Consider the following 26318-nt stretch of genomic DNA (forward strand, 5'->3'; position numbering starts at 1 on the left):
TTCGAAAATTGAAACTGGTTATCGCTATTTCTAAGAAACTAATGAAGGGATCTTCCTGAAATTTCATATGTAGGTTCCCCCATGTGCCTTGTTATGCATCTTGCATTTTGAGACCAATCGGAAAATAACATGGCCGACAGGCAGCCATCTTGGATTTTGACAATTGAAGTTTGTTATCGCTATTTCTCAGAAAGTAATGAAGGAATCTTTCTCAAATTCCATATATAGGTTCCGCCTAAATCTTAAATTTTGTATATAGGTTTCCCTTGTTTGAAAAGTACTAGAGGTTTCTTCTGAATTTACACAGATTAGTAAGACTTAGAAGAAGAGAAAAGTAGAGAAAAGATCAATCTGACATGGAACCTATGAAGAACATTCAATGGTGGGCGCCAAGATCCCTCTGGGATCTCTTGTTGTAATAGCCCTGAGTTGAACTTAAAATAAAACAATTTCTGTAAATATTTAATACTTTGTTTTAATTGCAGCCTGTGTCCTACACAGCCGATAACAAGTCTGTGACAGTGTACTGGGAAGGATTCGCGGATCCCGAGTCCAGCATCACCAGTTACTCTCTATCACTGTATAAGTATGCTTCCTGTAGAGTCTCCGATAACACAGAAATCCTGGTCATGGATTGGATAATACTCTCCAGTAATAACTCGGAGTTTACACTTGTTGACCTCGAGCTAAAAGTAAGTCTCTATCAATCAGTTTAATGCTTAGTAAATTTAGCAGCAATGGTTTATCTAGTTTCATTTTGCACTGAAATCATTGTGCTTAAATGTGATTCCACTAATTACTAAATAAGTGCTATTTTTGAAATATTTATAGTAAATAATATTAGTTGCACCTTTCATCATTGCACTAATCTGTTAAAATTTGATATCTGTGCTAAATTTGAGTACACCAAAATACAGGTTTTCTTCAAACTTGATAACATGGTTAAATGCCTTGGCTAGGCCAAGTTTGATTGCCACAATTTTGTTTTCTGCTGTTTCGATGCAATCACTCCCACAAATATTATCTGGTTATCATCAAACTTAGTAACAGAGTTGTCTCGATCTGCTTGATTTATGAAAAACATTTTAATTTTCCATTAAATAACTCTTCCAAATATTTTCCACAAGTCTTAGGAACTTAGGAACAGTATTCAGTGTATTAAGGGCTTGGCCAAATTTGTGATAGGGTTTGGTTATGGCAGATGAGAAGAGAAGTCTTAATTGCAAAATCATTTTACTTCGTTCAATAAAACATCTAACTTCTGAGTAAGGGTTTACTTTTTTCCCAGTTTCAAACAATGCATTATGACTCGACTGAATTTATCATTCTGAAAAGCTCTAGTGACGTGTTTACTCCTAACCTCAAAAATGTTTACAACTCACAATTTTTTTGTTTTTCATAAATTTTGACATGTTGTGGATTTTGAGCTTGTTGTCCAATTGAAGAATAATAAATCGTAATATATAATGAATGAATTTATAATGTCTTTCCCCACAGCCTAGTATACCTTACCTGGTCAAGTTGAAGGTCACTAATGGCGCTGGCCTTTACGTCACCGTCACCAGCTCACCAATTCTGTATGACAAGTCTTTCGCTACAGAGGGTAGAGTGTCTGATGGGCTCGACTTTCAGAATGATGGTGTCTGGTTTAATAAAAAGACATCAATGACAGGTTTGTACCAGATTTAGATAATAAGGCTTGTTACTTATTAGTCACTAAAACTGTTACTAATGACGGGCTTTGAAATTCTGGACAGTGATTTGAGAATTGATATCAATATTTTTTTGTTTCATAGGGGTATGAAAAAGAAATTGCAAGAATCTGCTTGCAAATTGGGTCATATGAAGTGGATAACATTATATGAATGTGTTTTGGGTTTTTTTTATTAAAAAAAATTAAAGGTTTCAGCTGAATTCATTTTGGCATTTTACAGCATGGTGTCACAAATAGTTCATTTTAAACACTGATGTTGTAAATATGCTGTCAGACTGATTAAATTTAAGACAGATGATGCCTTATTTACATATATTACAAAATACATTTAATGTTACTTTCTTTCATCAAATAAGACAGAAATACTCGCTAAAATGCAAGTTCCTTTTGTAATATAACATTTCTTAGCTAACTCCACATTGACTCCAGATCATGTGACTATCACGTCATGACAACAAGTGGGAATACTAGTATTGCGACTGATGTTTAAGATTGTGACATTACAGTATAATATATATATTTAATATTAATAAGTTCAACTGAATGTTAGTACATCACAACAGTTTCAGTTTGACATGATTTCTTAAAAGATAAAAGTGAAAGTAGAAAGTGAAAGTAGAAATTTGCCGAGTCTCATGGTAATTATTGGCTACCATACTTGATGCATCCATATGTTGAATGCTTTGCAGGTAAAAACTGTTTTGTTTATACAAGACTACACACTCACTGGAACTCAGTAATTATCTTTTAATCAGACAGATAGGTTTTTCATAGGTCTAAGCTGGCAAATTTAGAACACAAAACCTGTGAGATTTTGCTCATTTTTTGGATGTGTCAATTACATCGGTATTGATCTTTTTCAGCAATTTTATTGCAGATTTTTAGGGTGTGTAAAATTACAAAGATTTTTACGATAATTTTCTCATCTTATTGAGTTTCAAGTGTTGTTCTATAGCAGAGCAGTATATTGCATCTAGTAGCTAGTATTTTCTAGGGTTGCATAATCATAAATAACTTGTTACTATTGAACCCTGAATATTTTTTCAGGTTCTTTCCTACATCTTGCCAGTCCAACAGCCGAGAATTGTCCCCAGCGCCCAGTAAGTGTAGCAAATACTACTGGCTGGTACAAGATGGAACAGAATGGCTTCAAGGATCCTACCTGTAAGGAGTGGAATTTGGTCCAGAAACCTGGTTTTGTTATTAAGGATATCTACGACGACATTGTCACACTAAAGGTGGCGAGGGATTCCAATGAGGAAAAAGTCAACGCTGGCATCTACTACAGAAGTGCCGATATGGAAAATGGTGGCGATTATCAGGTCTGTGGAAGTTTAGAGTCATTTATTTTTCACAATCTGCAATGTTTTGTTATAAATGACTGATTTATATGACAGTGTCAAGGTCTTTGGGCAAGTAAATCTTGTTTACCCAGTAACAGCTTCAGTTGTCTGCTGATATTATCAGAGAAGCTTGGATTCATACAGATACCAGCTTCCTCCCCCAATCTTCGTTCTTACGTAGTGAACCTCACATTGCATTCTGTCATCTGCAATATAAAACATACCAGTCAAGAACAATGTATCAATGGTTTCATCATGAAAGCATAGAGGAGCTAGAGTTCTATTGTAGACCAAACATCACAGAGTATACAGCATTCCTAACATTCTTAAACATTTTTTTGTATATAGGTATCACTATGTCAGCGTCTGTAGTGTCCCCACAGAGGTTTCTGTATGTAACTCAAGTTCCCAATCAAGCTCAAACTCAATGCAGATTTTCCTTACCAAAAGTGCTTGCTTGGATTGCTTTTCAGGTTCAAAGGTCAAAGGTCACTTTTAATGTAGATAAAAAATGTGTTTCCTAGCTGGTAATCATTCAACTATTCTTGTTTATTTACAATGCATTTATTTGTTTTGCCTAGCCTTTAGGCTCACTTTGAAGTCTTTCTCCACCAAGGTAACTCGCCCCATCCCCACCCCCATAGCCGATGTCTACCTCAATTTAACTCCAAACCTACCATGTCATCTTGTGTCTCATCACCTTCCAGATGAAAAAATTGATTGCCAATAACAGTGCCTTTTCATTAACAACCATGAAAAAGGGAATGGAGAGCCTGGAGGTATTTGTGTAATGGTTGAGAGAAATACAGGGCAATGTTAATTCAAAAAAGTATCCAACTAAAAACAATATTGGGTATGTTTTGTATCCAGGTAATGCTGAAGGCGGCTGGAGGTGGTGGTAAAGCAGTGACAGAGATTATGTTCTGGGACGGACCGATCAATGAGATAGCCACACTGGACTATTATGAGGACCCAGACTGGACAGAGGGTCTTTGTTCTTGTTGTCTCATTGATCCTCCTCCAGCGGTAAGACTTTTCGTATTTATACAGTTCGGAAAAACTGGCCGTTTATACTGAAATATTTATCATCAGACAAGAAAGGACAGAAAGGTTCCAGCAATAAGACTGGTATATGCTTCCCTTTGTAGGACTGTTCGTGTGATTGTCCCTACTACTTACAACAAAACAACCTGACCGCTGTTCCTTCAGCCAGTGTGACCACAACAACATTGGCTCCCACGACAACAGTCACCACGACCACGTCACCGTATGATGTCATCAGTGATGACACAGCTGTGGATGGCGTTACTGCTATAGACACTAGCTGTCCACCTACACAGAGGTCATGTGGTGTACAGATTCATACCGCAGATCCAGGTACGTAATGTTTTTACCCTCACGAGGAGGTCGTGTAGTGTACGGGTTCATACCGCAGATCCAGGTACGTAATGTTTTTACCCACACAAAGAGGTCATGGAGTGTACGGGTTCATATCGAGGATACAGGTACGTAATGTTTTTACCCTCACAAGGAGGTCATGGAGTGTACGGGTTTATATCGAGGATACAGGTACGTAATGTTTGTCCCTGATACAACATTATCGCGGCTTATATTTTCCCTCTTCAGAAATAGGTTTGTTATGTTTCCAAATCTAGTGAGTTACATTGTATATATATAAAGGTGATCAAATTCCGTATTCATTAAAAATACTTCATTTATGAAAGCTTACAAACACAGTTTTCAATTGCTGCTTGCGTTAAAAGTTAAACATTCCAAATGATATAAACATTAAAACAATCAACGAATCTCATCTCGTATATAAAATCCCTAGATATCACTTGTATCTGCGTGTATTGTATTCTCATATCTCAATCTTATCTGTTTCTAGCTGAAGGATTCAACAACCAACTTGTAGTCTGGTGTCGAAATTTCAATAATACAGAAAAACCTAGTAAGGCGGCAGTTGATTTGAACTTTAACCCCTCGACCAGCTACCATGCCTACCAAGTGAGCTTTGTTGCTATCAATGAGGAAGCTGTACAGGTAAGCAAAATAAAATTCTGAAGTGTTTATTGTGAAATTCTGTTTTCATTTTGCCTAAATCTATTTTAGATAATAACTATACATGACATTATGAGATGTTTGATTTACAATTTATAATTGTGAATTTAAAAAACTGAATCAACTTCCTTGTTCATTTCACCTTTTAAAATTGTGCCTTGTTACTAGCAAGTCTTTCAGGTTTCCATGTCCATTTTGTCAGGCATATGGTGGATTACTTTTTAAATTAGATTCTTTCTCTTCGACCACAGACCCAATGGTGCATGAGAGTGTTTGTGGACTCCGAGTATATGGCAGAGCTGTGCGGAATTGCAGAATTAACCCTAAACACATTGCTGGTGTTCCATGTATTCAACAAGAACAACGTTGTTCCGCCGATTGTCTCAACATTTGATCCATGGTCTGCCAAGGCTTATATTAATGAGCTAATAATGCCTCCAGCACCTGGCTCCCTCTGTCGGTATGGAGTTCCCTTCAGGGGAGCAACTGACCCGATTCTCCGTTATGAGGCTGGCATAGGGACAACTAAGCTAGGAACAGAGGCTGAACCATTCAGACTGGTGAGACAAATGTCTAATCACTTAATTGTAATCCAATTGGTTATTATAAACTTGTATCTTGTAAGGTAAACACAACTGTTGTTTACCGAGTATTAAATTTTACATCATGCTTCAATTGTAACAATCACAAGTGTTAGATAAGATCATAATAGCTCAGTTGGTAGTCTAAGAGTATCAGACAATGCAACATCAGATACAGAGCCAAGGTGTGAGGCTCTATCTATACTGCTCAGGAAAGCATGTCGTTCATTGAGGTAGCCACCACCTACTACAGCGATCGACACACAATTTGAAATAATCCGGGCTGTTCCTTGGGCAATAAACTAAGTGCATTGTTTATCATGCTTGATCGAGGAACACTACATTGATCCATCCTGTATTTACAGATTGACACACCTTGTATCCCTTGCTTTGATGACTGTTCTCGATTCCAATGCGACACTGCCTGTAATCCAGATGTCCGTACCCTGAAAACCTTCACACTGGCCAACCTTACTCTGGAACCTAAGTTATATGTGGAGAATGAGACAGGACATGGCCTGTTAGAGGATGTAACTTACTATCTCACAGGTATACAGTTGATATCTTACCATATTCATTCAGAAACAAGCACATGCCTACTGATAGACCAATGACATATACTGCTTATAATTGAATTTGATGTATACGTACCTATTTTGCCAAATTTTAATACATGGCAAAATTAACGCACGTTATCACAAGAATTCATTGGTCAACCCAAAGGGTTAGCATTAATAATGTGTGTTAGGAAAAATATAAAGAAAGTGTAATTAGCACAATCATGGACTAATTTGTCAAATTTGAAGTAAGCATTGACACCAATGATAACGTGTTAGTGAGTAGGACAATATGTAGGAAACATATACCTGTATGGTATAAAGATTTTCCATTTTATACAGTGAGAGCAATGGTTGGTTCAGGAGAAACAGCAGTGTCATCCTCAAATGGATTCTACATAGATGACACACCACCTGCTTTTGACACAGATGTGTTTATCTACATTGATGTTAACCAAGGTGAATTTACCCCGACCTACTTCCAGTCATCCAACAGCACCATCAAGGCTATCTGGCTGTGTGAGGACAGCGAAAGTCTTATAAAGGTAAGTCAAAGTATCATACAGGTGCAAGTCTTATACAGGTAGGTCTCCAACAAATGAATAAGTCTTATACAGGTAGTTCTCCAACAGGTGTGCAAGTCTTATACAGGTAGGTCTCCAACAGGTGACTAAGTCTTATACAGGTATGTCTCCAACAGGTGAGTAAGTCTTATACAGGTAGGTCTCCAACAGGTGAATAAGTCTTATACAGGTAGGTCTCCAACAGGTGTACAAGTCTTTGACAGGTAGGTCTCCAACAGGTGTGCAAGTCTTATACAGGTAGGTCTTCAACAGATGACTAAGTCTTATACAGGTAGGTCTCCAACAGGTGAATAAGTCTCATACATGTAGGTCTCCTACAAAGGAATAAGTCTCTACAGGTAGGTCTCCTACAAAGGAATAAGTCTCTACAGGTAGGTATGTTACAGGTAAGTCTTGTTCAGGTTTGTTTCTTACAAATATACATCTTAAAGCAGCAGTTTTGTTTTGTATTCGAAACCTACGTGGGGCAGTTGCCAGGTACTGACTGTAGGCCGGTGGTTTTTCTCCGGGTACTCCGGCTTTCCTCCACCTCCAAAACCTGGCACGTCCTTAAATGACCCTGGCTGTTAATAGGACGTTAAACAAAAACAAACCAAATTTGTTTTGTAGCTTTCTATAAGTACTGTACAGTGTCTGGATATTAGCATGTGAATATTTTACAACTGTAGGATTACCAATGGTCCATTGGTACAACAGTAGGTGCACAGGATCTGCAGGACTGGGAGTCCGTAGGAGTCAACCCTACAGGGATCAACGCAACGTTTGAAGGGCTACTGGAACACAACACTACATACTATGTGTCTGTCAAGTGTACAAGTGGAGCCGGTGATGTGGTCACCTACAACGACACCAAAGGTATATTTGGGCTGAACACAAATATTTGTGAAGCCTTCATACACTCTTAGATTTGTTAAATTTGATTTTCAACTTAATTTTTGATGAAGGCAAAACAACCATTAATCTCCATTATCAGCACCGAATGTTTTCAACATCACAACACAGAACCATTGCCAACTTGACCATGTGTTGTAACAAAGACACAATTTGATGTCATAAGATACACAGGTATAAACCAAGTACTGGTTCCAGCTCAAAGGGCGAAGGTAATTGTTGTTACCATGGTGACACTACTGTTGTAGGTACCACTGTGTTGCTGGAGCCGCCAGTTATAAACGATGTAAACACAGACATTGTAGGAACTGAACCTTTCCCTCAGCCTGTTATACCAGCCAACTCAAAAATACTGAACGACTCCACCACCCTCACATGTAGCTTCACAATGACGGCCGACGAGAGTGTAGACCGCTACGGTAAGTCAGAATCACTAATTAGGGGTCAATGTTTTCATTGGATACACTGTAACTGGACAATATATACCAACATCTCAAGTAAACTGTTTTAGAAATAGTTATGCCATGCTTTGGATATTTCAATGCAACAATATGTTTTGTACAGAGAATTTTCAAATGTTTCTTAGTTAATTACAGAGAATTTTTTGGTATCATCTGATCAACAATACAAAGGTAATTGTAGACAAATTGAAGACAAAATTACCTCAATACCCTACAAGTTTGGAGAAAAAAACCATCTGGAAAATTGAGAAAGAGAGCTGGAAATGTGCTTGAGTTTTGGTATTAAAAATCTGTTTGAACCCTTGATATTTCACATTTATTTAAAACCAGACAATTTATAGTGGGACTATCTATATACTCATGACCAAATACAGGATATTAAAGGTTGTTGAGTTGTGCATGTATATGGAAATTTTAATTCAATAAAAACAATTATATAGTAGGTATTTATTTGAGTATTAGCACAGCTGCAAAGCTGTTTCTTGTTTTTAATTGTTATATTTTTATTTAATGTGTAGATTTCTGTGTGGGCAGTACAGCTGAAGAAGATGACATTTTTCCATGCACATATTCGGCCATTAATGTATCCACAAAAGTGGAAATAAAAAATGGCAATTTTTACATAAACGGCATGGAGATACGAGCTCTAGCACAGCTACGGGCTCCCAAGATTGGAGAAAGCGCCGCTGATCAGTCAAACAGTGCAAACAGTAAGTTTGAGTTGGAGCCAATGAGACAAGCAGTTATGTATCTACGAATCTGTAACAAGGCAGTTCTGTGTACCAATAAGACGGTGGCCACCACGGTGATTAGCAGTAGTGGTATGATGTCCAGTACATCATCCAATGGTTCTAGTGTCACCATCCTCTTTACCCTTGGATCGTCACGACGAAGGAAACGAGCCACCAACAACATCAACATTCAAACTCCAGAAGGTATATAACTTACCAGTAATCCAAAATTCACATATTTATGTGATAGTCCTTCTTTATCCTTTCTCATTACATTTCCTTATTTTTATGTATTTTCTTCCAAGAATTTTTCACTTGAGTTTGGGATGATTTTGTTTTATTTCCAAATATTACTCTTGCAAATCTAATATAATTTACTTTCTGAATTCCATAGATGTACATCAGGTGATATTTGTTTAAATTGATTCATTGTAAACCAAACATTAAAATGACAATTTAGCTGATGTATGAGTGTTGTGTTGCCAGGGTTACTTTAACTGATGTATGAGTATTGTGTTGCCAGGGTTACTTTAACTGATGTATGAGTGTTGTGTTGCCAGGGTTACTTTAACTGATGTATGAGTGTTGTGTTGCCAGGGTTACTTTAACTGATGTATGAGTGTTGTGTTGCCAGAGTTACTTTAACTGATGTATGAGTGTTGTGTTGCCATGGTTACTTTAACTGATGTATGAGTGTTGTGTTGCCAGGGTTACTGCCAGGCCAGACTATTGTTGTGACACCTTTGGATGATGCCACAGTACAGAAGGATTACCGGTCAGATGCATCCCTTAACTTTGTGCCCTATATAGTTAACCCATCAACAACTAGTGACCTCACCGAACGATTACTACAGAAACGGTATGTTTAACTTCAAAACCCATCAACAACTAGTGACCTCACCGAACGGTTGCTACAGAAACGGTATGTTTAACTTCAAAACCCATCAACAACTAGTGACCTCACCGAACGGTTGCTACAGAAACGGTATGTTTAACTTCAAAACCCATCAACAACTAGTGACCTCACCGAACGGTTACTACAGAAACGGTATGTTTAACTTCAACGTTAATATGCCTCACAAATAGTGTGAGACAATTTCTACAGAAAACGGTTAGTAAAACTTAACAGAGCGATTGCCGCAGTCAAATGGTATGTTTGGCATTGCAACTATTGTTGTAGAAACAGTACATCACACGATCATTGGTATAGAAAGAGTACATATGATATCATGCAACCATTGTTTAAGAAACAATAGGTATGGCATCACACAACCATTGTTACAGAAATGATAGTTTCAGTTCATCATATTCCTTTATTACTTAATTATGGTCACATTGAACTGCGGATAGGGGGTCATATATTGCTGCAGTGAATGCTTGGTGATTTTGTTTCTACTTCAGTTAAAACCAACCCATTTACTGCCTCAGTACCAACAGTTGAAATCACATCTACATTACCCCATGCGTATAGGTATATTTTAACATGAACACAAATTAGGATTTATTTATTTTGTAGATTCCTGGGATATTCGGATACCTTTGCCATTGGCTCCCTTGGTCACTATGAGTTACCAGGGCCTCTACTGGTGACCTACCCAGATACTGTGGGAAACGTAACCACTGGCAACAGGACCATGCTACTACACTGGAATAAAAGTATGTGCTTATCTTCCCATATTTCATCAGTATAATAGTATAATTTCAGATCTAAGAGTTATACTTTATAGTATGCCAATGCAAGTGAGCTTTGAAAAAGTAGTTCTGCATTCCTTCAGCAGAATTTTAACACAAAGTCAATTAAGTTTCTTAAAATGGCATTATCATCATCAGTATAGCATCCTGGAATACACATGTCATTACTTAAATAAAAACAAGAAATCTTCAAATGTGTTTCTTTTTCCTGCCATTTTATATTTACATATTACTTGCTGTTCTCCTTTATTCCGATTCCTCATGCATAGCCCCTATGAGTGGCCCTGGCACTTTGATTTTACATACATGTAACTGGCCTGTTGTACATGCTTGTCGTCAATGTTATAGCTAACCCATGTAATAGTGCTTTTGTCATCAACAAAATACTTCACACAATTGACTTGGTATGGTGATAAAGGTACTAAGTTTGACTTCCTGATAAGGAAAATAGTTACATATTTTTTCGTTTATTTTCTCATGAATATGAGGTATATTATAATAAATTTTGCACACTCTGGTAACTCATTGACAATACATGTATGTCATAATTATTGAACTTGTAACTCATTGACAATACATGCATGTCAAAATTATTGAACTTGTGGAATAAATTCCATAATACATTCCTGTAAGATATTCTGTTTAGCATTTGATATTTACAGCTTATTTCATAGTGACTGGTGATGATTTTGACACAATGTCATATCAGTTTAGTATGGCCATGTGTAGCAATATGCTTTTACACTGACAGAGCAAACCCAATGGGAGATCAGCAGTGAGTCGTGTGAGTACGAGACCGATCGTGAGGTGTTTAACGGAGATGGTACCGTCACGGTCAAGGTAAGCTGTCGTGCTGTCAGCGTTTAACCAAAAGCTGCGTACAATAATCGAAAACTTTACATAATCAGTTCTTGTGCAAAGCTTGTTTTGATACAAGCGATATGTTCAGATTATAATGTGAATCAAGTATCCTATTTTTAGAACACCAACCCTTGAGACGAAGTCTTGTGTGAGCTATTCTAATTGCCTTTTGTCCGTCGTAGGTCTGTAAACAGTTAACATTTTTTATTTCTTCTCAGAAACCCCTGAGCGAATTTCATTTTTAAACGAACATTAATGTTCGGTTATTGCAATCAAGAACTGGACTGAGAAATATGACCATATTTGGTAACCACATTCACCAATACGCCATCTACTGTCTGTTTCAATGAAATATGGCTGCCCCCATTGCCTTACGCTTCAAATAATTTACCTGCAAAAACATCTTCGTTTTATATAGTAGTTTTACCGAAAATGTTGAAATATATTCAGTAGATGTTTTGAAGATGCATACGATTTTAGAAATGCATAACGCTAGCGAAATGTTAAGACTAAATGAACCTGAACTTTGCGAATAACTCCAGGTCAATATATTTATGTAAACAACTATTGCGCAGGCGCATTCGTCTCCGGATGTTTAGAAATATTGCTCTTCCGTGTTCATTCCAAAACGGCTGACATTATAGCATAGGTCTGCAAACATGTCCGCGATTTACTTAAATGTGTAATATGTATATTCTAGAATGTTACATATTATCAACTAGGTGTGTATTTCTATAATTTAGAGAAAGAAATATATCAATAACGGCATACGAGACGATACATTGTATCATACTGTAGGTTACTGTACGTGTTAACGGTGTTTGCGAGAAAGAACTGTACATATGTATAGACTTACAATTAGGTGGCATTTGTGGTCAGGGTGACTGGGCATAGCGTTAACGTTGTCATCGATTTCCATAAACCAATTTCCTTTGACGAAAATGACCAATAAATCAAATGCAAATGATAATATCTTGTTATGTGCACGGGATTGCTTGTTGTATGCGATACTTGGAACATATTTACTGTTGTAAGGGAGGTAACTGCAAGATTACGGAAATCAAAAGTTAAACCAATTTGATTGGTCGATTCTTCCATGACTTTGGCAGGGGGTTTACAATCGAAGTGACAGAGTTATTACGGCAATATTCAGATGATATCAACAATAACATTTTTGGATACGTGTGGTTGGCAGTTGTCATGTTTAAAATGAACAATTATATAGCTTGTTTTTATTTCGGCAAAGACGAGAATATTTACTGAAACGGACCACACGTGAAGCGGACTTGGAAATACCGAAACGAAGAAAAATGGGGCTTAATTATAATATAAATTGGCATTATTTTCAGAGGATTGACCAAAATATATGTTCTTCAATGCCTAATTGTATCATATATAAAATATTAGAGGTTTATTTGACCGAATTTTAAATTAATTATTCATTTGCGAATCGCGGCCCGATTGTCGTTAGAGTTGTATTACCGCAATGGCCGATAGTGGACCCAAAATCGATATTTTTACGAGAATTTTGTTTTCATTTACCTGGAAGTATTTTGAAATAATTTGCAAAATACCGAATTCACGACCAAATTTTCGATTGTGACGAACTACTGAGACGGTGTTAAGTTCATGTTAAGTCAATCTGATTAAAATCAGCTGTTACATGGCTACGTTTACTATGCACTACGTCTACTAGACTAGGTTTTTTTTTTAAAGACGGAAATCCAGATTATCTAAAAACAAATGCAAAAATACTTGTGATATTCACTTAATTTGATATTCAGCCGTTAATTATTATCTGTAGTTTTATAACTTGATATATTGTGATTGATACTCTATATAATATTGCTGTGGAACTTGTGTTATTTTTCAAACAAATTCATTTTAATAATTTGTTAATTTAGAATTTTCATCAAGTCATGATCAAAACTTGAAATTCTCACTACACCATACTTCAAACATGGAGTAATCAATGAATTGATAAACTGAAAATTGAAGTCAAGCAAATGAGTTAATATTTACCTTAAATATTTTTTCACTATACAACAAATGTTCAGATGACTATTTGTGCCATGCTGTTACAAGATTTCAGTTACAATTCTAAAATTGAATTAGTATGTAAATATATGTTATCCTGTCAATATCCACAAAGCGAGTGTAGTCTACTGTACTCAAAGTCATGCCAGTAGATAGCGGTACATATACTTACTGCTTACATCTAGTGCTTACTTGTATGAACTATAAATCAATAACAAAATGGTTCATATATTTCTATATATGACTTCACAAATTATGTGGTGTCTGAAGATCTGAATGAAGTTAATAAACGATGTATTAAATTATTTTTATGAAATATTCAAGTCGCAGATCATTCTCTTTTAAAAATATTGATTGTAGGTCCATTTTGGTAATTCAACTATGACGGCAATCAGGCCTCGAATGGCGAATGATTACAAAAATTTTAAATACGTCTCGGTCAAATAAACCCCTAATATTTTACATATGATTAATTTTGACATTGGAGAACATATAATTGTGTCCATTCTCTAATATAAGCACTGGTAGAAAGTACAGAATAGAGCTTCATAAATATATTATCAAAATTACTAATCACCCCAGTAAATATAACATTTTAAATAAACCTCCCATGACTGATGGTGAACTTAAACTTGCAACTCTCCTGTGTCATTCCAATTTTGATATGTGTAAATATATACAGGTACGGTATATATATAGATATAGATATGGAATGATTCACAAATTTGCATACAGTTATGGAATCTTATAACACCCCGAACAATTTTCTCTCCACATAAAGGGTGTGATTTGTGCAATTACATTGCTGAACTGTGTGGTTCACTATGATTGGATGATCAACATTGGAAAGGGACAATAAATAGGGAATGTGTCATCCCATCGAATGGACTGTAACCGTTATCAGCTTTGAAGTTGAAAATGAAGCTTGAAGTTTTCTTTTCCTGTTTGCTGAATTATTTGATGAAGATATTCTTTATATGGTCGTTATTCTTTATCACATTGTGTACAATACTGTAATTATACCAGAAGTATATCTTCTCATATAACGATTTATTAACATCAAATGATTCCTGAACAAAAGGAGTCCAAGTTTTTTGTTTTGAAGTACCATACATGCTTGAGTACAGTTTCAATAGGATACATTCCTAATCCGGGCCTTGATTAGCAGCTCTGGTTTTGGTTTTCAGTAGTTCTTTATGTGTGTTTCATCATATTAAGTTGAAATATGCTAAACTACCGATGGAACTAGCCTAAATTTAGTGCATATTAGAAGTTGGCATCAATAAGGTCACAGAGTCCTGGCTGTATTATAACTGATGATGCCTTCCCGAAAGAAAGAAGACATATTTTATTTTCATCCATCCAAGATAGATCAACAAACTTCCAATTTCAATTAGGACCTTACAGAAACATGCATGTGTTCAATCATATCAGAACAGCTGCAAACATTTCAAATTATTTGCAATTAATTCCTAAACCAATATCAGTAAATTTATCAACTTTAAACTTAGAAGATTACTGATTTTGCATTAAACAATAATGTTCGTTTACAGTATTTCCAGTACTTTGATTTTATTTCTTCTCAGAAACCCCTGAGCGAATTTCATTTAAATTTTGCAGAAACTGTCCATGGCCAAAGGTCAGCTTGAATTAAATGTGCCTAAGGTGTGGTTAAAAAGGTGTAAAATTGATCAAAATTTCAAAAAATTTCTAAATACCCAAATAAGGTAGAATAAAACAATTTATAGATAGAAGATTCTTAAGGTTAGTTTCATGTCCCTCATGTCTCCCCCGGGGAGAACAAAAAAAGGTGGGCAAATTGTCCGAAATATTTCAAAACTCACGTGACCGTTAAAGCACATTGGCCACTTTTTTTACAGGTTTGTGAAACGCACAAAGAGGCCATTGAAAATGTCACAGACACTGTCCCTGATAGTTCCAGTCGTCGACGCCGACGTGCAGCAGTGAATCTAGACTCCTATTTCAGCTCAGAAACACAATTTGTGTTGGCCACAACAGCCGCAGAACCATTTAACTCTCCTCCTATCTTTGAGAGTGACCCCAACATATTTATGCTGGAAGATGAAGGTAGATACAGAAATATATGAGTTGAATAAATAAATATCGAGAAATTATTCTATCAATCAATCCTTTCCAAAAAAATGTCAAAGTTATTGAAACATGTTCTTATAAAAGATATTTAAAATTGGAATTGATACTGTGATCAAGTCTCTTTTATGGTATACTTTACAGAGAATCGTTGTCAAATATTATATTGATATATAAGAGATTTGGTGAATTTCAAATAACACTTTTTTAAAGGGGAGGGGGGGGGGGTGAATGCTGGGGAGGGGGTGGGTAGGTGATAAGGAAGGTTATCAGAAGGTCTCACTTTCAACTAACACAATAACATATATAACATCTTATCTTTGCAGGTATTATCCAGTACCAGTTGGTCTCGTCCGACCTGGAGAATGACACTGTGGAATTCTATCTTGAAACTCCCTCTGAGAACAACACTATGGGGACAGTCCTGTTATCGTTGAATGGGCTGTGAGTATACATTTATATTGTAGCATCCTCCAGGTAGATCCAGGTAAGCATTCCCCTGAAATCATTCGATAATAGGAGTATTGGAAATACTCTGTAGAAGCTCCATGATGAAGAAATTACAAAAAGAATAGAATTTTCTCTAGAGAATGAAGACAGCTCGACAGAGTTTGCAGATCTCTCATGGAGATTGTTCTGACCGCTTCACCTTCAGTTCTTTATTACAAGGACTTCTCTTCAGATATGAATCCCATCAGAGACTTTAAAGACTTTCTCGTAATGGAATTTGAGAGTCTCCAATAAAATTGTGATGATCAAAACTGCTGTATAAAAACTCCTTTCACTGATTCAGAAGTAATAAATATTTGTATTAGTGTTGACGTATTGATATTGTTTTACCAGGTTATACTACACCCCCTGTACAGACTGTAATGGTTTGGACTACATCTACATCACATTGGCTGAGCTTCAGTCTGACCCGGACATTCCACCTGAAAACACTTCAGTGATCCTGACTGTGAATATCACTGAAATAAACGATCCACCAGTGATTTTCGCATCCCAGTTTGGCGACAGTGTCCTTAATGAGGATATCACTGAACCTATTGTTGTAAGTGTCTTAAAAAGATTTATTTTTTAATAGACTGATGCTGGTCTGCCTATTAGGCATATAGATGTATAGGCCTACTTCAATTCGTTTAAAACTACTGTAATACAAGCAATTAGTTGTCTTAAGAAGCAATGCTATATTTATGAAAATATTTACCAACATTGAAAAAAGAGATTTTTAGAATTTTGAGACATTTAGATAATATAATTATTTCCCAATTTGGATAAAAAATTTACATTTCAGTTATACCTGGAGCAAAAGAACAGTTGGAATACCGATAAATGGGAAACAACCGACTCAGTCCTGATAATTGGTGCCTATGATGTAGAGATGGAGCATCTAAGTTTGTCCTACACAGAACCAGCTGTGGGCACCATACTGTCATCTACCCAATATACAGATGTCCCTGAAGTCGGCCTCTGTCCCACAAACCGCCAAGACAGGACGGTATGTACCCTGTCTGTTTTCATGTGTAGTATACATATTGTGCTGACCCCTCTGTCTCAAAAACGGTAAGGACAGGATGGTAGGTACCCTGTCATCATTGTTCAGTTCCATCTCTGTTCCACAAACTGTCAAGACAGGACAGTAGGTATCCTGTCATATCCTCTATGTATTATACATGGTCCAGGGCCCTCTCTGTCCCACAATGGTCAGGACATGACTGTAGGTGCCCTGTCATATCCTCGGTGTAGTACACATTGTCCAGGGCCCTCTCTGATCCACAAACTGTAAGGACAGGATGGTAGGTACCCTGTTCTAAACATTCCGTCAGTACGTCTATGATATTCCCCAGAATGCCCTGTTTTCCAGATGGGGTGAGGACATGGTGGTAGGTATCCTGTTTTCATCTGTCGAGCAGTATTCCTTCATTTCTGTCTCTGACCAGACATGGTATTACTAGACAATGACCTACATGTCAGAATCCAAAAAGTCAAGGTGTGAAATTTCTCTACTCTTTGTTTATCTCCCTCGGTGGCTTTCTGCACTTTAGATTGTTTAGCTACTATGGCTACATTTTTATGTCCTCGACAAGACATTGGGGGAGGGGGGCATATAGTGTTACCCATGTATGCCCCGTCCTAATGCAATGTAACTATAACTAATCTCAAGAACTGCTGATGTGATCCTCACCAAACTGTATTTTGGGAAATCAAGCAGCAGGGGCTTTTATGTCTTACAGACATTTTCTGGTTCTTTCAATTACATAAAAGCAAAGTCTTGTCTAAGGTCTACTTTGCATTGCTGGCATACAGTTTCACTTTGGGTTGGGGTCTGTAATTTGCCAAATTGTGATTATATATACAATGTATTTTACAGGCTACAATGTTCCCCTGTGGTAACTTCAGCAGTGAGATCCCTCACGACCCAATCAACATGTCCTGGCTGTATTTTTCACTGAACTTCTCCCAGCCTGACGGGTTTACTGGATTAGTCTTCTCCAAGTTTTACTTCAATGACACGGCTAACAAGACATCTGATGTTATCACGGTACAGTTTACGGTACTGGAATCACCCTGTCACAATTCTGGATACTGTCATCGTAAGTAGGATCGGATTGTATTTCTTTATTGACAGTTTGAATACGCTATGAGAAATTGGCATTAAGAAAGTGGTTTATGTAATTAACTTGTGACAACATCATTGTGTTTTTCAGCAAAGAACGCCAGTAACTACCCGTGCCAGAATGTGTACCGGGCCAGTAGTTTTGACCTGTATTACGATTGTATATGTCAGCCCGGGTATACAGGTGTTTACTGTGAAGAAGACATTGATGAGTGTGCTAGCTCCCCTTGTCCAGCTCCCTTTATCTGCCAGGAGTTGGTCAACCAGTACCAGTGTATTTGTCCGGAAGGAGATCTCAGCTGTGTGTTTGAAGCCTGGATGATTGCTCTCATTGTCTTGGCCTGTATTCTTCTCATCATACTACTGCTTCTGTGTCTGTATATCAGGAAGGTCAAGAAAAGGTAAGAAAAAAACAATAATTGGGAAGGTCAAGCACAGGTAAGGAAAACTCATCAGGTAGGTCAAACACAGGTAAGGAAAACTCATCAGAAATGTCAAACACAGGTAAGGAAAACTCATCTGGAAGGTCAAGCACAGGTAATGAAAACTCATCAGAAATGTCAAACACAGGTAAGGAAACCTAATCAGGGATGTCAAGCACAAATAAGGAAACTCAATATACATCTGGAAGGTCAAGCACAAGCCAAGAAAGTCAACATTATATAAGCAATATATAGCTTTATAAAAGCAACCAAAAGAATTAAATTCCTTTGTCTTCTAGCTAATTTTGTATCTCTACATCTCGAAGGGCATATGTAGTTGAGAAAAATACTAACTTATTATAGAATTATGAAAGGTAAAAAAAATATCTACCTTAAGCATATAACTTGATGGAAGAATTTCAAAATTACTTTTCATTGTGGTCTGCGTCCAGATTCAGTGAACAATGTCTACTGCTATTTCAATGAGCTACTGATGAAATCTCCTTGATACGTACATTAGATATGTTCACTCTGAAACCAAGTTGACATACAAAGTTTGGAATACTACAAAATGAATCTCAGAAGTTTGGGAATTATTATTGCATTTATCATATACTATTGACATTTTCTGCTTATTTTGGATCTTAATAGTGATTCTACACAGAAATATAGTAGTACACTGTTTGTTTCAGCGGCCATTTTGCTTGGGTAGAGAAGTACATCTTGTGTCGAGAGAAACAGGGCTCCATGGCCTCCCTGAAGACAGAGAGTGATACATCTGATGTAAGTATACACTGGTGGCACCCAGGTACTAGGGCTATCTTGCTGTAATCTTGATTATAAATACATGTATAACAAAGAAATGTTAATGATGCATAGTTCATATGTATGCTAATTGGTATTGATTTTCAGAATGGACGAAAAACACCCAATCAATGTTAAATTGATATCAGAAATAATGGTCTTTAGGAATGGATGTGTTAAAAATGTGTTTTATTCACATCTGCATAATTAGTTAACTTCTTCGGTTAAATTCCAGCCTCAGGTACATAGGTGATAAGAAATATATAGTTCCATTCTCAGCCTGATGAATTGAGAAATAGTTTTATTTTAATCTTGGCCTGTTGAGCTGCGTTATAGTTGTAAATTCAATTCCGGTTGTAAGTTTCATTCTCAGCCTGATTAACTTGGAAACGTTTGAAAGTTTCATTCGCAGCCTGATAACATAGGGAACAGCTGTAAGTTACATTCTCTTCCTGATGAAATAAGGAACGGTTGTAAGTATTATTTTCCATCCGATGACCTTAAGGAAATGATGTTCATTCTCTGTCTGATGAACAGGAGAATAGATCCAAACTCCATGCTGGGTAACTGGGAATCGGTGCTTAAGCTTCATCATTAATTTATTCAATTTTCAGGAGTTTATTCTGGAAAAACATGACCCTACTATGGTGAGACGTGGTTGTAAAATCAATGTTATGTACTTGTATATAACAGAAAAAAATTGTTTGTCATATCAATTAGCATGTGTAACGGTTTAACGAGTTATTAGTACATGTCATATCAATTAGCATGTTTAACGCGTAATATGTACATGTATGTGGTACAAATGTAATAAGTGTGTAACAAAGGTAGTATAAAGTGTTCTAGGTGTGACTTCCGTGTGATACAAAAATGTAGTAGATCAAATTAATATTTCTTGTTGGGTATTTAAAAATTATGTTTAGTAATATCAGAAAAGGACATAACTTACAAATTAATTTCAGATGATTTCATCATTTTGATTTTAAGCCTTAATTCATAATATGGAAATGTTAAAGTAAATCTGTTCAAATATAAGATAACTTTACAGTAATTCTTTTATTTGTGTACTGTGTAGCTGGTATTTAATATTCAATCTTAAATAATCTATGAAAAAAATAAATAATATAAACGAAAATATGAAAGCTATGATCTTTTTTTTAAAGTCCGAAATTTTTTCAGTGTCAACAGATTATACCAACAAATTAAATGTCTTGCTTCTAGACTAGTTTCATGTGTCAAATATTTGTTTTATTTACTTAACAAATAGATATTTTTTACTACAATAATATTGATCATACATATAACTAATTAAGTACGGTATATGTTTGGGGAGCAGACTGTAAAGTTGCTGTGTCAGAACCAAAATATTGTAATGATTAATCACAGCTAACCAGTGTTAAGATATAAAAATAAATCATCTAAATTCATTTACATTATAATTTGAAATATGTTTGTCTTAACCAAGTCATTTGATTCTTTTTCTACATAGAATTAATGATCAGATGTCTATAGTTGTGTTTATGGATAACCTTGTTTATTTGTTTAAGTGTGGGGAAAGGGGTGTGAATATGAGTGAAAGTTGCAAAAACTGTTTTAAAAATCAGGATTCCAAGGGGAGGTAACAAAGGAAAGGATTGTATGGGGTGGTAACAGGGACGTATATGTAAATGGGGTAACAAAGAACAAGTATATAAGGGGAGGTAACAAGGGGCACGTGTATAAAGGGGAGGTAACAAAGGACAAGTGTATAAAGGGGAGGTAACAAAGGACAAGTGTATAAAGGGGAGGTAACAAAGGACAAGTGTATAAAGGGGAGGTAACAAAGGACAAGTGTATAAAGGGGAGTTAACAAAGGACAAGTGTATTAAGGGGACGTAACAAAGGACAAGTATATAAAGGGGACGTAACAAAGGACAAGTATATAAAGGGGACGTAACAAACGACAAGTATATAAAGGACAGGTAACAAAGGACTATTGTATAAAGGGGAGGTAACAAAGGACTAGTATATAAAGGGGAGGTAACAAAGGACAAGTGTATAAAGGGGAGGTAACAAGAGACAAGTATATAAAGGGGAGGTAACAAGGGGCACGTGTATAAAGGGGAGGTAACAAAGGACAAGTATCTAAAGGACAGGTAACAAAGGACTAGTGTATAAAGGACAGGTAACAAACGACTATTGTATAAAGGGGAGGTAACAAGGGACACGTGTATAAAGGGGAGGTAACAAGAGACAAGTATATAAAGGGGAGGTAACAAGGGGCACGTGTATAAAGGGGAGGTAACAAAGGACAAGTATATAAAGGGGAGGTAACAAAGGACTGGTGTATAAAGGGGAGGTAACAAAGGACAAGTGTATAAAGGGGAGGTAACAAACGACAAGTATATAAAGGGGAGGTAACAAAGGACAAGTATATAAAGGACAGGTAACAAAGGACAAGTATATAAAGGACAGGTAACAAAGGACAAGTGTATAAAGGGGAGGTAACAAAGTTAATACAAGTTGCAAGTAGGTATGGGAAAGTATCGTATACGAAGTTTATAGGAGGAGGAAACATGGAACAAGTATATGAAGGGAGGTAAAAAATGGAAGGTCTAGTTAGAGAAAGTAACATAAATTCTATAAGGGGAGGTAACAAACGGCAAGTATATAAAGCAAAGTGACTAAGAAACAAGGCAGGAAAGTAATGGATGGTAACACCAATTAGGAAAAAGTTGATTAGTTGTAGGGGGTAAGGGGACGTAACTCAATGCAAGTGTGAGGGGAGATAACATAGAAGAATTACAATGGAAAATGTCACAAAACATTATGAAAAGGGTAACAAAAGACAAAACTGTAACTGAAGGTTACACCAATAACAAAAGGAATTACAGGAAGTAATATTGGAGGGTACTGTGAGGAGAGGTAAATTTTGAAAGTAGTTGAAGATTCCTTAAGGGGAGGTAACTTGGCATAGAGAGGACCAAAAGGCAAAGTCACTTCAGCTGCTAACAAGCTAGTAAGAGTGGTACTCACCACAATACCTGAGACATGTATGGGGAATGGACACTACAAAAGATGGGGTAACACATCCTAATAGATTAATCAATAGGCATGTGTGTGTTATGGATCACATTTTACTACTCGCATAACTCACATGAATTACTTCTAATAAACTGTGAAAGTCAACTGAAGAATCATGGAGGTCTTTTCTCTGATAATCACTGACAGATTCATTTTCTGCTCGTGTCTTAGGACATTTTCTTGTCGTTAAATTAAATTGGCATATCTTGAAAGACTACATGCTCATGATCATTTAAGTACATATTCTCAATGTATTGAAAATGAATAGCTTGCTCATTTGCTTTTAGCCTCATTATCAATGGATTGCATTTACAAAGGATGTTTAATAAACTTTCTTTTTGGCTTAAACGCAGAGTTTGCTGATCAGTTATATTTCAGTGTTTAAAAGACAATTAGCGACTTGAAAAAATAAAAAAAATATCAATTCAACTTCAAATTGAATTGTCTGAAAGTTGTTTAGAGAAGTGAAGTAACAAATTTAGTGCTTTTGTAGTCTTTTGGCGGATCCGATGATGACTTGGACGAGTATGATCCCTACGGTCTGAATCAATTAGTCAAAAATCCATTCGGAGGTGACTTCGGGCCGGAAGTTTTCCCAGATCATACTTTCCCACCGGTATAACCGTGTGACTTTGTGTGGTTATTTGTGATATTGTGGTGTGCCAGTTTACTTTTGCTGTTTTGATCAGGTTCTGCTCACGTAGAATGTTTTTAATGACAGAGCAAAATTGATTCAATCACTAAATCAAATGATCCTGGGATTTTTTTTAATTTTTTTTGTTTTTTTTTTTTAAATATTTGAGTAATTGACAGAATTACTCCTGTTTTATGTATTATTTAATTGTTGTTTGTGTTGTTATGGGTCTGCTTGCATAACAGTTAAAACAATAATTAAATTTTGTGCAATGTTCACGTTTTAATTCATTGCTTTCTTTGTTAATGAGGGTTTCATTATTTTAGGGTTTGATTTAAATTAATTACGTGGTGTGTGGTGAATTATTCAGTAACAGTTTTCTGTCCAGATGTGTTTGTTGATGACTAAGCTGTGTTAAACATATTTGTAGATAAATTTCACGACAGTAGAATTATGGATTCTGTGTATGTCTTTGTCTCATTTAATAAGATTCCATCAGATCAAAGCAATGTTTAACTTGCCCTTTCTGACAAATCATTGTACCAGTAGAATTAAAGCCACAGATACTTAGACATTTTACCTACCAGGGATAATATGTTTTTAAAGGCGTAATAATGGAGACATATCTAAAATATGATCTCAATAACCTGTGTACTTGTTTATGTGTTATATGAAGTAAACAAGTTTTTAACATTTTTGTACACAAGAGATATATACTTGAGTAAGGCTCCAGACATAGTTGCCTGTTGAACTGTTTAGTAAAGGATGTAAGCCAAAAATTGTCTGTTATCTAAAATATTGGTGTGTAGTTCACATAATAGGCAGTTTTAGTCTTATATCCTACTTAAAACACATCCTCTTTGTGTTAATACATGTATTGGGAAATTTCGATATCTGTTTAGTATGTGCAATCAACCACAAAGGCTATTGATACAATAGTGTACAGTTGTGTCCTGTAACATGCTTTTACCAATAGTGCATGCTTTACAGGTGTGTTGAATTTGATCTCTTAACTGATTTCGTCTGGCAGTGAAGGTGTGTTCCTAACACTGTTCGTGTACAGTTACACTTTCATTCAGTATAATGGAAATGGATTTATTTCAAATAACTGTAACGTGATTGATTTGTTGAAGTGATTACAGTATATTTCTGAGATTGCAACGAAAGAAGTCAAAGTGGTGAAAAAGTGAGATTTTAACACCACATCTTAGATGTTTTCGTCAAAGATATATTGCAGAAAGTTTTAAAATTATATATAGTCTCTCAAGGGATGATATGAAAGAAACCATGTGCAAATAAACATGTTATTAGTATAAAATTACGAATTCAAATGAATTTAAAATTAATGCTGGAAAGGTGTCTCGTAGTAAACTAATTGTTTGAATAATGTATACATCCATATATACTGACATGTTTCATGCAGCAACAATGTTCCGTGATTTCTTCTGTTAAAAAGAATTTACGGTATATTGGAAATATGACTGGAGATATAAATACCAGATACACTTGAAGAATATCGATATCTAGAATTCTGTGTTACATTTTATAAATATTCATTTTTACAATTATTACATGTCATCCCTTTCTGGTATTGCTGTTTTCCATTATCAAGCATGATTATATTCTTATTCAGAATCTTACCTTTAGCTGTAAAGTAAGTAGCTCTCTAAGTGTAGTCTTTTGTGTACTTATTAGATAGCTATTGTTAACTTGGACGGCTACAAATGATTTGTCTGTGCTGGATATACAATGGACAACATTACAGCTTTGTTGTAAGTTATTGATGAATTGCTAGTAATACATATTTCCATGTCATTGCAGGAATCTTCAGAGATGCAAGTGTTTAATAAAAGTGAGTACAGCAAATTATCTGACCATAATAACACATACTGGTGTAAAATACATACTGAATCATTGTGTTAAATTATTACACCAAATTACATTACAGTGCCCGGTTTTCTATGGCTGTAAATAATGTGGATGCATAGATTCTTTACATGTGATATTACACATAATTAAAACTGTTTTGTAACTGGATACTGTTAATATCGAAATTTATGCAAGGACGGAATGTGTGCAAAGTATGTGTAAATAACCAGCATGTGTATAGTTTACCTATCGAAATTGCGAAATTAAATGCAGACAGAAATAACCACGTTTACAGAATACAAACTTTGCCACCTTTCTCTTCACTATAATATATAATAACGTAATTGTATTCATCATCCACAGATCCAGATCGCGAGGAAGCTGATGGAGATAGTGGGGTGTGTATTTCTTAATTTTCTATCAAATTATTATTATCTAATAACTCATTCATCATACATTATAGATTACCGGGTATATAGTTCTTCCCTGTTGAATATTGCTCTTTCAGATTACTAAAAACGTTTATGCTAAAATCATATTCCATTTGGTTTTTTGATTATTCGCATTTCATTCTCAGTATAATTTTCTTTAACTTCATTAAACTTCCATTCAAAACAACCAATGATCAGATACTTTCTCCGGCTTGCTGCAAGTTGTAAAGCTTTCTGTGCTTACATGTACTTGAGCTTTCTTTTTTAAGATATCTTTTTTTTAGTGTTATTTATAGAGCAAAATATATCATTGTTGTTTATGTTGTCTGCATAAAGCATGCAACATTTATATAAGTATCACATTCTCGGTGATGGCGGAGTCGTCCGCACTGAGGTTTCCGCACGATAACTCTAGTTCACTTTGGCCAATGAAACTCAAACTTCATGCAGATCTTCCTTACCAAAAGTGTTTTCCTGGGATCGTTGTTCAGATCCGGAGGTCCATGGTCAAGTTTACTGTTACATATAATACAAAATTGGTTTTGTTGTGATAGCTTAACTTCCTATGAGCCTACCAAGCTTAATTTTCAAAGCTCAAGGTCACTAACTATAACTACAAAATCTGTTTCCGTGCAACAATTCTCGTAATCGCCCATTTTTCTGTGACAAATTCAGGAAATCCTTGAAGATAGATTTCCATTAATTTCTCTCGATAGGATACCCCAAATTCTTATATCCAATATTCTTTATGTATTGCTCTAATTATGAGAAAAATACATGAATAATCCTTCTTTTCCTTTACCTATTTATTAATCTTTAAATAAGAAAAATAAACATATATGTCTTTACATTACCC

General features: G+C 35.8%; 1 protein-coding gene across 14 annotated transcripts in view; it reads left to right on the forward strand.

The window, feature by feature from the left end:
• Nucleotides 1-26318, forward strand: part of LOC117344449 — a 48396-nt gene that overhangs the window by 6515 nt on the left and 15563 nt on the right. For all 14 annotated transcript variants that reach the window (XR_004536190.1, XM_033907181.1, XM_033907180.1 and 11 more), the window contains 24 exons: nucleotides 486-692; nucleotides 1498-1672; nucleotides 2762-3036; nucleotides 3928-4083; nucleotides 4206-4434; nucleotides 4946-5100; nucleotides 5370-5678; nucleotides 6065-6248; nucleotides 6599-6801; nucleotides 7509-7695; nucleotides 7980-8150; nucleotides 8711-9127; nucleotides 9632-9782; nucleotides 10440-10579; nucleotides 11367-11455; nucleotides 15394-15601; nucleotides 15949-16066; nucleotides 16466-16673; nucleotides 16917-17120; nucleotides 17994-18216; nucleotides 18331-18640; nucleotides 19354-19444; nucleotides 24984-25014; nucleotides 25395-25429. Coding sequence is in view for 13 of the 14 variants with exons in the window: in XM_033907181.1 (XP_033763072.1) it covers nucleotides 486-692; nucleotides 1498-1672; nucleotides 2762-3036; nucleotides 3928-4083; nucleotides 4206-4434; nucleotides 4946-5100; nucleotides 5370-5678; nucleotides 6065-6248; nucleotides 6599-6801; nucleotides 7509-7695; nucleotides 7980-8150; nucleotides 8711-9127; nucleotides 9632-9782; nucleotides 10440-10579; nucleotides 11367-11455; nucleotides 15394-15601; nucleotides 15949-16066; nucleotides 16466-16673; nucleotides 16917-17120; nucleotides 17994-18216; nucleotides 18331-18640; nucleotides 19354-19444; nucleotides 24984-25014; nucleotides 25395-25429 (4476 nt within the window). In the remaining variant the exon portion in view is untranslated. The remainder of the gene's footprint in view (nucleotides 1-485; nucleotides 693-1497; nucleotides 1673-2761; nucleotides 3037-3927; nucleotides 4084-4205; nucleotides 4435-4945; nucleotides 5101-5369; nucleotides 5679-6064; nucleotides 6249-6598; nucleotides 6802-7508; nucleotides 7696-7979; nucleotides 8151-8710; nucleotides 9128-9631; nucleotides 9783-10439; nucleotides 10580-11366; nucleotides 11456-15393; nucleotides 15602-15948; nucleotides 16067-16465; nucleotides 16674-16916; nucleotides 17121-17993; nucleotides 18217-18330; nucleotides 18641-19353; nucleotides 19445-24983; nucleotides 25015-25394; nucleotides 25430-26318) is intronic.

The sequence above is a fragment of the Pecten maximus genome, chromosome 16 (assembly GCF_902652985.1).
Source record: "Pecten maximus chromosome 16, xPecMax1.1, whole genome shotgun sequence".
Taxonomy (NCBI): Eukaryota; Metazoa; Mollusca; class Bivalvia; order Pectinida; family Pectinidae; genus Pecten; species Pecten maximus.